Source organism: Mastigoproctus giganteus, chromosome 10, assembly GCF_048544385.1.
Source record: "Mastigoproctus giganteus isolate SK-2022 chromosome 10, ASM4854438v1, whole genome shotgun sequence".
Lineage (NCBI taxonomy): Eukaryota > Metazoa > Arthropoda > Arachnida > Uropygi > Thelyphonidae > Mastigoproctus > Mastigoproctus giganteus.
Genome location: NC_143584.1, coordinates 104,666,300 through 104,680,458, shown reverse-complemented (window position 1 = coordinate 104,680,458; position 14,159 = coordinate 104,666,300). Strand labels below are relative to the sequence as shown.

The window sequence follows — 14,159 nt, the reverse complement described above, 5'->3', positions numbered from 1 at the left end:
AGTGACACAACTACATGGCCCGCAGACAAAGTCTTTTGACTAAGAAACCACTACCGCAGTCTCAAAAAGGTACATGGAAAGTCCATTATCAAGAACAAGGTCACCTCTTGGCAGAGGTTAGTCTCCAGCTCTGGCAACAGTGATCCTGGGAGTATCAAGATTGCTAGGAACAAGCTAAATTTCCCTATTATTTATAGTACTGTCGTCTCCACTGATATTGAAGCAGTCCTGGCATGATACTTTGAACTCCATTTTAGACTTCTTATTTCCTGATGATAAATCTCCTGAGCACTCAAAATTCAGAACTTGAAAACATGGAATATCATTCAGAAGACCCTATAAAATTATTCTCCCTTGATGAGGTTAAAATGGCTGTAGACAAAATACAACCCAATTAATGCCCCGTGTCCTGATGTTATTGAGAGCAAGTTTATCTCTAAGCTGTTCTCAGTCTCCCCAATGACCCCTCATCGGCTTATCTCAAGGCTCCTTTCCCATCTTCTGAAAATATGCACTCCTTAAAATTATTCATAAACTTGGAAAACAACCGAACTCATCCATAGTCATATGGATCAATTGCCTTACTTTCCACATTAGGGAAGGTCTTTGAAAGAAATCTGTCCTTCAAAATCAATTCACTACTTCAAAACTCTGGTTTAGTAGCATCTAATCAGTTTGGCTTTACTCCTGGACTGAAGACGCTCTGGTCAAATTTGTTCGTCGCATCCACCTCACTACCCATATATACCTTGCTTGTTTTCGTTGACTTTTAGGGCACTTTTGACTCTCATTGGTGGGAGAGCATCCTCGAATGTCTTAGACTCCTAAGTGTTCTTAAACTTTTCAACACCATTAGAGACTACTTCTGTTAACAGCTATATCACTGTGGTCTCGAATTGTAATTTTGTTACATGGGAAGTTCGTCATAGCTGTCCACAGGGATTTGTATTAGAACCTTTACTATGGAATCTGATTAACACTCAGTAGCTCATGAAAAACTTCGAAAGTTACTCCTCCCTTTTCAGATGACCTTTCCAGGTCATTTGAAATGCTAATACTTTTCTGAGGCGCTTCCGTAGCCAGGTGGGAAAGAGCAGCAGCGCATAGCACACGCTTCTTGATTAGACTGGGGTTCGAGCCCGTCACCACCAAATACAGAGGATGCAGAAAGGTCGGGGAATGACCACCGCATATCCGGAGCAATATGGCCTTAGTTGCTAATGCTCCTAAAAACCAAATAACAAACAAACAAACAAACAAACAATACTTTTCTGAACGAACTCCAAAATTGGATGCAAACCTACTATGGTCTTCTGATATGGTCTTCAAGCAGCATCTTTCCTCCTCATGCCTCCTACTATAAAGCCGTGTAACTACAAAGTATCTTGTGCTTATGCTGGACAATAAACTTTCCTTTCTCCCACACATCTCACATCTAGCAGAGAAAATCAACAAATTTTCTTCCATGTTTATTCGAATTTCCCATCAGGAGTGGACGTTTAGTTCCAAAACCCTCAGATTGATGTACAAAGCTGCTGTCTACCCATTGCCACCTATGGGCTGGTTACCATGTCAGGCTTTGCACTATTCAGGAGAAGCTCAACTCCATCCAGCGAGCCTTCTTACTGTTCATCACATGTGCATGTAGCGTGGTCTCCACTCCTGCCCTCCAAATTATTGCTGGCTGTATACCTCTGGACTTATTCTTTATATATAGAGGACTGCCCTATAATGTCAGAAAAGGTCACAACACTGAATTTGATGTCATATCCATTGATCCAGATGTATCACAGGAGAAAATGTGATATCTGCAAATCTTGACTGAAAGATGGCAAGCTCAATGGAACTCTTCTACAAAAGGCAGAATAGTATTCTGATTCTTCCCAACTGCTACTTCTTCAGCAAGCTCACTCTTAAGTGATTCACTCCTAGTCTGTTTTATATTTGTTTTATGTTTTATATAACTCCTAGTTAGTTTTATATTGACTTGGCATGGATCGCTTAACTCCAACCTGTACTGCTTCATCCTCTCAACTGAACTCTGTCTCTGTGGAGTACATGAAGACTCCACCCATATTCTTTTCTACTGTCCTATCTACGAAGCTTCAGACAACAGCTGTTTTCATGCACTGGATCTGTCCTGCCTGATCAAAAAGAAACTTTCATTAAAGTAAACCAAACTTTCATGAATTTGAAACTTGGACTAAACTGTCTGGCTAATCAAAATGTTTTGTGTAACCATAAACCATGGTCATGTTGTGGCTTCTTGATAAGATATGTGTCGCATTGATCATTGCCTCCTTGATTTTCCCTACTACTGAAGTTAGACTGGCTTGTTGGTAATTTCCCGTTACACTCGTAGAATTTCCTTTATATTCCAATTTACACCAATCCAATGGAATCTCTCCTGTCCTGATGCTCTCATAACTAGCCTTAATGGTTCAATGTACTCACTTGCCGCCTCCTTTACGATTATAGGGTATATGCCATCAACCACAGGAGCCTTACTCGCCTGTAGGTGCAAAAGTTCTCATTAAATAATCATTTGAAATTTCAATATCATTAATTACATTTTTTTCAACTTCACTTCCATAATATCTCATCGACACAAAGGGTTTTTATGTAAATATCGATACAAAATAACTTGAGTTCATCTGCAACTTCAGCTATGTTATCTAATACTATCCCACATCCATTACATAAGTGTCCAATCTGATTTGTCCTTCTGTTCCTTGCATTTATATATGTGAAGAATTCTTTAACTGCACTCTTTGCTCTCTTCTTTATTCCTTATCCCCACTCTTTGCTCTTTCTCCCAGAGTCAGTAAAGATACTATAGTGAAAATTAGACTTCGCTTAATAAAACATCTTTCTCCTTCAGAAAGTGATGAACATAATTCAACCATGGAAGACCAACAAGGAACAGATCATCAGTGTACCGCAAATTCTCTCCAAAATAAGAAATTGCCTGATTCCAATGAGATTTTAAAAGATGAATTTGAGTCGGAAATTAATGAAATACTTTTAACTATTTTTGCTAAAAAAGCTCAACCTAGAAAATGTGGACTGAGATTGTCTGCGATTATCTCAGTACAATAGTACCAGAATAGAATCCTAAAGGGCGTTTTCTGCCGCTAATCAAATATGTACCAAAATTAGATCCATTTTAAACGATCATACTAATGATTGCTTATGTTTCTTAAGAACTCACTTTATTTGGACAGGTAGTGTGGATGCTTAAACATAACTAAACTTTTCAGTAACAATATGTATTTTTTGTTTTTAGAATAACTGTATTTTAATGATTTTTTTCAGAATATTTATTATTGCAATAAAAGTTTATTTAAAACATGAATAATTCAAGTAATTACAGTACTTGTTTTTTTCCTTACTTTATTGCACCTAATTGTTATCAAAATTTATTGAGAAAAATGTTTGTTTTTGGAATACCGGTATCCCAGTTTCATAAATTAAAAATACCGAAATACCGGTATTAAGATTTTGACCGGTATTGTAAGCCCTATGTGTATCCCACAATTTTTCTTTTCTGCCACTAATCTTTTCCCCTAGTACTTTCCCTGCCATGTTTATACAAATAACAATCATCTAGTTGATATTTATGAAGAAGTCCATTTAAATTGCTGATATCAATTTTTACAATAGCACTACCAAAAATTTGAGTCTGCTATTTGTCTGAAACTTTGGGCACTGCCATGATAACTGTTTAGAGACTTCCTGGTCTCTTACCAGATGACGAGTGGACTCTTGTCAGATTTAATAAAAGCTATCTGTTGTCTGATGGGAAACCAGTGAGTTGAAGTAGCAGGTATCATCACAGTATACCAAAATTAATAGTGCATCCATCATTTTTGGTGATGCTGCTTTCATAAAATGACGTTAGTACTTTAGGTTGACTTTTGGATAACTGTGTTGCCTCTAATGTTAGCCCAAGTCCAAATCTGGACCTTCCTGTGAGAGAAGCCACTACATTGATCTCTATCATTGGAGTAACTACATTGCAAACATTCCAAATACAGAAGTTGAATGCAGAAATGTATACAGTTTTTTCAAATTTAAATTGATTTTTAATTATTTAACTGGCTTGGGATAGAAAATTTTAAAAATCTATTAGTCTGTGATACATTTTGCTTTGATTACCACTGATATAGAAATTAAATTTAAAAATTACCTATATTTATTTACTTGCTATTATTATATCAACAATTATAATAATATAATTGTTGGCATTCTTTATGCTTGTCTACCAGCATTAAAACAAGACAGAAAGAGATTAAAGGCAGAAAAATTTGACTTGTTAACGCAGATGAAACATTTGTATGGCACTTTAGAGGATAAAGAGAAGGAATTGCGTGATTTCATCCGTAACTATGAGCAAAAAATGAAGGAAAGTGATGATAGTTTGAAACAGGTAAGCTTGGAATATATCATTATGGAAATTTATACTACTTTATACTTGTTTATCGATTTTAAAACAATAGAGAAAGATTAAAGGCAGAAAAATTCAACATTTTAACACACACACACACATATGAAATATTTGTATAATACTTTAGAGGATAAACGAGAATGATTTCTTCCTGTGATGATATTGTGAAACACGCAAGCCTGGAATAGATCAATATGCGGGTCTTTCAAAATGTTATGTATATTTACATTTAATGAAAAAAGTGGTTTTGGTTATGTTCATAATTTTGCTATTTACTTTTGAGGTAGTGTGACATAATAAATTTTGTTTTGCTTTAAACAAATTAATTTGCATGATTTTTGGTGACTTTTGTAAATATAGTTATTACTGAAGTGCCGCATGAATTGACTAAATAAATTCTCCTTCTAACGCAGTTTTTCACTGATATGCAGTAGAGTTAATTTCATAAAATAAAAATCTTATATTTTGGGACTGATGTGATGCGATGAACTTGAAGAATAAAGATAAGAGATAAAATTAAAAGTTGATAATTGATAAAATTTCTTTTTAAAATAGTGCACTTTTCACATCCATTTGCCAAGATTGGTAAAATTGAAAGATTAAAACCAGGAATTCCCCTTCCCCCACCAAACTAAATATACCATGATATGCTGGTTTGTTTCATTTGTATAAGAATTTTTAAAAACTTCAGTGCTGTTTAGCCTCCAATCTTGCAAAAATTTAGCTCGTAAACAAATGTTAAAAATATAAGACGTTAGAACTGATCAATGGCCAAATCTTCATCTACCAATAAATTATAGTTTGAATATAATTTGTTTTATGGGATGTGGTCTAGTACAAGTACAGCCACTCCCTGGCTTACATAATACTCGACTTATGGAAATTCGACTTTACGTAAGTTTTTGCTGGCCGGTGCAAACTTAAAAAAATCGTGGAAACGTATTTTGCATCGCGTAGGAATAAATGGAGGTATCATGAAAATATCGTAATGTGAACCCAATAACACTTATTTTATTTTTTTTTTTTTGTAATTCGTTCAGAGACTTTGGAAGTGTAAATTTTCACTATATAACTAAGCTATTTATCCCTCTGAAAGGTAATTTTTATAATGGAAATTGCACTATCCTTTCATCGTTATCATATATTCTGTTATAAGCATAAATTTTGAATGCCTTTGTGATATTTTTCACAAACACATTTCTGGAGGTCACTACCATAAAACAATTTGCACTTTCCAGTTAATAATATTGGGCTTTTCTGTTAGCACAATCTATTATAAACGGGTAGTAAACTCGATCTTATTGTATTTGTGATAATACTGATAACTGTAATTCCGTGAGTTTTTACATTATGGTATTATGGTGAAATGAGTTCCCATTCACTGAAATCTTCAATCATATGAAAAAACATAAATAAATTTTCAGAATCTTCTCTTCATTCCTATTTACTTATTACTATGGTGAAGGGAAAGGGAACAATGGAAAGTGCAAGTGCTGGCAGTGCTAGGAAACGAAACAATTGATTTAGAAATGAAGATGAGAATGATTAAGAAGTACGAAGCAGGACAAAGTTTGTCATCTGTTGCAAGGGAATTAGGTCTCGCTGCTTCAACAGTGAATACTATTTTAAGGGACAGTGCTCGTATAAAAGAACATGTTAAAGGATCAATGCATTTAAGATTGACAGTGATCGCAAGACAGCGTTCAGGGTCTATATCTAAGATGGAAAAGCTATTAATAATATGGATGGAAAATCAGATTCAGAAGCAAGTGCCCCTGAGTCCAGTGGCCATTCAAGCAAAAGCAAGAAGTATTTATGAAGGTATTAAGGGTAAGTACGGCGAACCCCAAGTCAAGTTTGTGGCAAGCAACGGGTGGTTTAATAGGTTCAAGCATCGCGCTGGTTTCCAAAACATTAAAGTATGCAGTGAAGTCGCCAGTGCCGATTCTGCAGTTGCAGAGAAATTTTGCGATGTGTTGGAAAAAACCTCTTCTAAATCTCCACAGCCCTCAACTTCTGCAGCGGCGTGCTTATCAGCTGGAGAATTAATTCTGGCAACGATGCTGGAAAGGTAAACTTGCTGACGTTATGCCTGTCTCCTCTCTCTTTTTGTAATTTTATAATTTTTTAATTTTGTACACTTTTGTAATTTTTCCTGCACATGAGATAAAAAAAATTGAATAAATAATTCTATTTACATGTTCGTCGAACAATTCTTTTTTGCTTCAATCAAATTTGAGAGTGCTGCATAAGCATTTAGGGACATTCCGACTTACGTACAGTTCTGCGGAACGCAACCCTTATGTAAGTTGGGGAGTGGCTGTATACCTTTCTACAGGGTTAGAGTCCTCAAAAATTAGTCAGCTGAATGGTGATTTCCCATACACTCCTTTGTTATTTGATAGATAGGTGCACCTTGAAAATGTAGTGAATTTTAAATATAATAGTTATGTGTAATATAGTAATACTGAAAGAAGTAGACCTAGTATTTTGCATAAACTATTAATAATAATAATAGCCTATCTATATAACAGAGTAATGATATAAGAGAAGATTGAGCCTTTATGGATCATTGGTTTGTTTAGTGTTAGTATTATCTGTGTTGTGCAAGGAAGTCACAAAATTTTGCTGCACTGGAAAACAAAAAAAAATAACTAGCTAAACTAAACTCTATGTACAGGAATTTTACAGAAGGGACAAGGAGGTAATTATCTTCCATTACATAAAGCAATGGTTAAGCCACATCTTGAGTATTGCATACAGGTCAAGAAGCCTCATTTTAAGAAGGCTGTGGAACCATCGAATGGCTGCAGAGAAAAGCAACCAGATTAGTCAAGAACACAAAAGGTTGTTCTTACCATGAAAGACTTCAGTCTTCTGCAAATTGCAGCACTTGGAAAATGGGTACCTAAGAGGAGACCTGATTGAAGTGTTTGTAGTTTAAAGTTTATTGAGTAAGCTAAATGCTTATGGCATCCCTACTCTTTCTTGAATAATATATGCATAAGCAGGAAAATTTAAATTGAAAAAAGATGGTTGCAGGATAGACATGGAAAATTTGCTCATCCAGAGAGTAATTATTTGTTGGAACAAGCTACCGTCTGGTACTGATGGTAGTTCAACAGAGAGCAGATATTAAATTCAACAAACCACCATCATAAAGTTGTATTTTCATCAGTAGTTACAAGATTAGTTTCAGTATGCTTATTCCTGATGCATAAGGCCTTTTTGTTAATACCATCTGGGTTGTTGGAAGTAGGTAGTTTGAATAAATTTAAGGAAGAAGTACACAAATTATTATACGGGATGGACAGACGATATGGATAGTTTGTTTTGTTTTGTTGGCTAATGCTGTGTAGGCTTGCTCCTTATTGCATTATGTGTCACTACATATACCAAATAAAAAATTAATAAAAAAAAATATAAGAAAATAAACAACTTACATGTTTCCCTCCTCACAAAGATAAATTATCCAGCTGACCTTTGAATATCCCCTGGCTATCAGCCTCAGTTCCAGTAATCGACAACACACTGGCTATAAATTTCCCACAATCTGCTCTCTTTCTGTGTAATTTGAATTTATGGCCCAAAGAATGAAAATTTCACCTTTATTCATTTTACTATCCCCTCTCAGAGCCTTATAGGTCTTAACAAGGTCCCCTCTGAGGTGACTGTGTGCCAAACTTTTTAGCCCACTCATGCATACTCCTCTTTGTATAATAGCTAGTAGTATATTTGCATGTTTTGATGGCTTTGTCCACTTTGCTGCTCTTTTGCATGTCCTCATTATTTAATGTAGAGCTGACCTTGTTAGGTCTGTAATAATGGAAGAAAGGAAAATTGCAATTCCAAAAAGAAATGAACTTGTAGAATTACAAAGTAGTTTCTTCTGTTTTTTTATGAAAACCCTAAGCACGAGAGGTATTAGAACCTATAGTAATTAGTACTGTGCATGGGCTGGAGGTTGAGAATATGAAAGAAGAAATTTGTTGACATTGGACTTGAACTTCTGTAGAATGTAATTTTCAGGAAATGCATATGAAGGAAGGTTCTTCCAGAAAATGGAAGTTGAATGAATAAATGAGAAAGAAGAAAAGTTGGTTCTGTGAGTTTGAAGTTGGACAATAAAAGGATGTTGACTGGCTGCAGCACGTGTTTGGACTGCACTTTGGAAGAGAGAGAGAGCGGGAATTATAGAAGCCAATTCCGAAGAATAGTGCCCATGGAAGTATCTACAGAAAAGACAAGCAGCAGAAACAGAATGTCTAGGAGATGGAGAGTGGTGAGACTCTGTTAGAGATGAATCATTAATTAACCTGACTGCCCCCTTTTGAATGGAATCTAGAAGCTTGAGAGAAATTTTGGGGGAACCACCCCAGGTGTGGGAACAATATTCAATGGTAGAGCAGATTTGTGATTTGTACAGAGTGAACAACCATTAATGCTATGTGAAAAGAGTGTAAATTTGAAATACAGGAACAAATGTTTTAAAACGTAAGAAATGTATTCATTGGGGGTTAAGACTGTGCGAATCAGCATGAAAATATGTTTATTGTAAGGAAACGTTGCATGCTTTATGGTTTGGGAGAAAATTATTTTAAAATGTATTTGACATAATTAATTGGAAATAGCGGACATTAATTAGACATGGAAGAAGAGGGATAATAGCATCACCTTATGAATAAATTCATTGACTGATGATATAATAATTACTTGTGCGAATCTAATGAATAATATATATCCATTTATATACATAGACGACCTCTGGAAACCAGGCGAAAACCAGTTGTAATCGGCCTTCTGCACTAAGCGGGGCTTTTGCTGTAGTCACCTTTCCTCTTCAAGAGCATCTTGTGGCATGCATGATGACTCTTCTTATGATTAAAGCTGGCCCCTTTCAAAATCGGCCATGTGGTAGGCAGTGGCATACTACCACATCATCTGATGCCACAGAGATCGTAACAAAACCAACTTCAAATACTGCTGTTAAAAGAAGATCTGCAACTAGGTGGAAGGATGGGATCAGTGAACTTTTGGGCGTGACATTTTGCAATGCCACATGATCGATTCAGTTGGAGGAATTTGTTGGTGGCCACAACAGCTCCTCGGGGAACTATGTGACTGGAAGAAGAAGAAGACAGAGTGAACAGCTGTTTGGAAGAAAAGTAATGCTGAGAGCTAAAGAGAAAACCCAGTTTTTATATGCAGAGGAAGCAATATTTGTAATGTACTTATGCCAAGAGAGATTAGAAGTTAAGGTAATCCCCAATAGAGATATATAATCTTGCCTAGAAATCAGAGTGTCATTGAAGGTAAGCATAGGAGCAGAAGAATCCTTTTTGCGAGATATAAGACAGGACTGAGTTTTAGAAGGATTGAAATCAACCAAGTTATCTTTTCCCCAATGGAGAATAACTTGGAGATCAGCATTTAAAGAATTGGTAATGGATATTTGAGAAGTTCAAGCTGTTTGAGCAGAGCAGCATTTCTCAAACTGGAAGGTGGAATGCAATGTGCTATCATCAGCAAAACTATGGATAGGATTTCCAGTCAGTGGAAGAAGGTCATTAATGTACAAGAGGAAAAGAGTGGGGGAAAGAACTGAACCTTGGGGGACACCAGCATTTGTGGAGAAGTTAGAAGACAAAGAGCCATGTGCCATCACCCTCAGTGAGCGGTTAGAGAGAAAACTGGATACTCAATTACAAAAAAAAAAACAAAACAGTTGGCAAACCATAAGATGGAAGCTTATTTAGAAGACCTTTATGCCAAACACGATCAAAAGCCTTTGAAATGTCGAGAACAACTGCTTGAGTTTCACCATACTTTTCCATTGAATTTGTCCATAGATGGGTAACATAAGCCAGAATATCACCAGTGGATCGGCATTGATGAAATCCATACTGGTGATTGTTAATTAGATGGAAGGTTTCAAAATAGCTTAAGCATTAGTGGTTAATTGATTTCTCCATTATTTTATAAAGAGTAGAAGTAATAACAATGGGACGATAATTGTCCCATTGCTATTACTTCAGGTAAGTTCAGGAGCACAGATTTTTGAGAACAAGTGGAGAAATACCATCAGAACCTGAAGCTTTCTTAACATCAAGATTCGTCAAAATTCTTCTGACATCCTTTTGACAGAAGACCACAAGAGACATTGAATGGGTTGCACTGGGAATGGTGGGTGGTGATTTACCAAGATCATCAATGCACGAGTTGGAAATAAAATAGGATGCTAGCAAGTCAGCTTTATCTTTGGCTGAGGTGGCAATTGAACCACCTGGTTTAGACCACCAAAGAGGTTGGAACAGAAATGTTCAAAAGTTGCAGCCAATATCTTTGGAAATAAACCAGAATCCTCAGCTTCCATTTGGATAAGAAGCAAGTTTTCTGCTCTTAGCCTGTTCAAAGTCAAGTTTGGACTGGTTAATAATTGCTTTATAGTTGTTGAGAGCTTTGGTGTAGGCAGAAAATGAAATTGGAGATTTTGGAAATAAGCCAATTTCGATATGTAACATTCTTTTCTTGAATGGCCTTAGCACGTTTATTGGAAGACCAAGGTTTAGTTAAAGGGCGAGATTTTAAGGTGGATTATGGAATTAAGGAATTCCATCCATAAAAAAGTAATTTCACTGACACGATCTGAGCAGACGTTGACATCAGAAGATTTGAAACAGGAATTCGACCAAGGGAATGTAGAAATGAAATCTCACAGATCATCCCATTTTTGTAATGCCAAACAACACGAAGTTGAGAATGGCCACAAGACAACGGCTCCATTGGAGAAGAGATCATCGCCAAGTTGTGATCTGAGATGCCAGAGGACCACTCATCTTAACTGCGTACTTAGCAGGGTTGTTAGTGTAGAAAAAGATTAAACGTGTTGGCTGTTTGGTTAGGATTGTCCGGTATTCTAGTAGTTAAATGAACAATCTGTGTGATGTCATTAGTAATTGCAAAAGCCTCAGCATCTCAACCAGCTGAGTCCGAGTGACTAGAAAACTGTATTGCTTGATAATTTATATGCATCCTGTATATTTTTCTTCTCTGCCTCAGGTCTCATCAGTTAATCTAACGTTCATTTAGGTTTAGGCTTCAAACATATCTCTTAGGTGGTATAAAAAGCCTAGCTTCTATTATTACTACTCTGAATACTTCCCATTTAGAATTCCCTGTTGATCCCATTGAATAGATTTTAAAGACTGTCTGAGACAATTATATTTACCTTTATGAAAGCAAAATCTCTTTCCTTTGCCCTTGACACTAGTTACATCTTTATGTAAATACCACCTCAATACACCGTGATCACTTCCACCTAGTAGTTTTTTAATCTGCAGATTTATAATGCATGAAGAGCTGCAGCTGATAATCAGATCAAAGATCTTCTGTCTTTGCCTGATGTAGAAAATGGTCAATAAATTCTGTCTTTGCCTGATGTAGAAAATGGTCAATAAATTCTGTTATGCTGATGTAGAAAATGGTCAATAAATTCACAAAAGTTGAGAGACCATCCAACAAGTTCTGTTTAATATCTGGAAGTATAAAATCCTTCATTATAAGACAATCTGATTTACCGGTCCACTCTGTTTGTGTGTACCGTTGTTCCTTATACTGATCTCACATGCCTATAACATGCTCCTACTCTCATTTTTATTTCTCCAGTACTTACATTGCACTAAACTGACCCAGCATTGCACTAGTTTTATAGTTTCTGCCAGCTTACTTTTTTCTCCCCAAGTTATGTAAATACATCTACATATTACTTTTATTTATTGATTAGCTATTATAATTACTTAACTTTACAAGTTTTAATGGTATAACATAAACTCGATAACATAATACATATAACATAAGCTCAATATTGTAATATACAGTCATCTTCCCGCTAATTGACATTAATTGGTTTCATCAAATAGTGTCGATTAATGAACATATAGTGGTGGAACAAATTTCAAACATTTAAAATCATTTTTTTAAAATTTATTCTTCATTGTCTATATACATTTGAATTAAATTTAAACAATCAATATTATTACTAGATCATTTTTAATTAATGGTGATGGATGACATCTCCTTGATTTTCATCTGCATTAGTGCAGATGAAAATTAGTACTTCTTCAACTGCACCAGTACAGTTGAAGAAGTTGTCCAAAGTTCTTTGTTTAGCTGCCTTCCTCTTCATATTAAAAATTTCTTTATAACATCTCATGATGTTGTCCAAATTTCTTATCACTTTTGAACCCCTCAACTAAAAGGGTCACTAATTTCTATTTCAATGTTTATTATATTGATATGATTAAATACTTTATTAAGGATGCTGGTTGTCAGAGTTTTAGTAGGAATTAGCACAGATTTGTCTTCCTCACAAGATGTTGCAAGGAGGTATACATGTACCTGTTTTTGCTCCTAGTAACCATTATGCAGTCCATTTATTGCTTTTCCCATGAGGACCCACCTCCATGCATATGCATAAAAAATTGATGTACCAAATAGTGAATGAGGTCATGCTTTATATAGAACTAGAAATGAAGGATAGCAATGGATGCTAAATGAAAACATTATGCTATTTATATACAGTACATCTTTTTCAGGATATTTGATTAAAAAAATTTTTCAAATGATTTGGAATAGCACTAAAGCTGGGCTACCTCAATATTCATTGTTTCTTAATAGTGAGGGGATATTGATACTTGTATTTTTGCTTGTCCTTGATGGCTCATAGTAAATACTCAGGCAGAAATATCCCTAGGCAGGAATAAAAGTAATCTTTATTAATGGATGTACTTAAGTAAAAGCAGTTTCTTGAAATGAATTTAGTACTTATTTTATAGCTATTGTATAAGACGTTGATCACTACTTTCTAATCAAAAGACAAAAGGGAGGTAAAGAAGGACAGAGTTAAATTTTGATGGAGTTCATAGCTATATTTTGTGTATTTCTTTTTTATATAAGTTGATTTAAACAATTTGCTTATGGAGGGAAATATTTTGATTTATTTCAGCTTGTAAGAGAAAGGGAAGAATCAGAGCATGAAAAGTGGAACATCTTGAAACATGCACGTGATGAAGCAGAACGATCTGTTGCATTAAGTGCACAACTTGGGTTGAAAGAAGCTCAAATTTCACATCTTCAGGAGGAGCTGGGAGCAGTGAGTTATATAAATGTAGCTAAGTGATAAATAGAAATGTGGTTGTCTGAATTAAAATGTTTTCTTTTGAAATATGCTAGAGCTCTTATTATTGCAATATGGACAGATTCACAGTTCAGCAGAGAATTTTTGAAGGTAATCCTAAGGTTTGCCAGAATAAAGAAAAAAAATGAATGTCAAAAAAAAAAACGTATAATCTTGTTCCTTTTTTAAACATAATTTTTCTTTAGTACTTTCTCTCTCTCTCTCTCTCTCTCTCTCTCTCTCTCTCTCTCTCTCTCTCTCTCTCTCTCTCTCTCTCTCTCTCCATCATAATTGCTTGACCTCTATCCTCATGGCCCAAAGGATAGCATTTTGATTTACTGAGGTGCATGTATTGTGCATGGGTTGACTTGTCTTTCAAGTGCATTTATTGCTTGCTGAGTAGTGGAGTACTTCCCTTTGGGCTCTGTTGGGTGGGGAACCCATGCACTGAACCAACAATTTTACTGCGAATCATGATAATGTAAATCTTCTGGGAACGTAATAAGGTCCTGATCAGAAAATAATGTTGCTTATGAT

At 35.5% G+C, this 14,159-nt stretch overlaps 1 protein-coding gene across 5 annotated transcripts in view; it reads left to right on the top strand.

The window, feature by feature from the left end:
- The window catches only part of LOC150079199 (kazrin-like), a 358,730-nt gene that overhangs the window by 79,288 nt on the left and 265,283 nt on the right, over nt 1–14,159 (top strand). For 4 of the 5 annotated variants that reach the window (XM_090382316.1, XM_090382315.1, XM_090382313.1 and 1 more), the window contains 2 exons: nt 4,269–4,429; nt 13,452–13,598. In XM_090382316.1, the coding sequence (XP_090238442.1) occupies nt 4,269–4,429; nt 13,452–13,598 (308 nt within the window). The remainder of the gene's footprint in view (nt 1–4,268; nt 4,430–13,451; nt 13,599–14,159) is intronic. The other variant, XM_090382314.1, reaches the window with a different exon arrangement.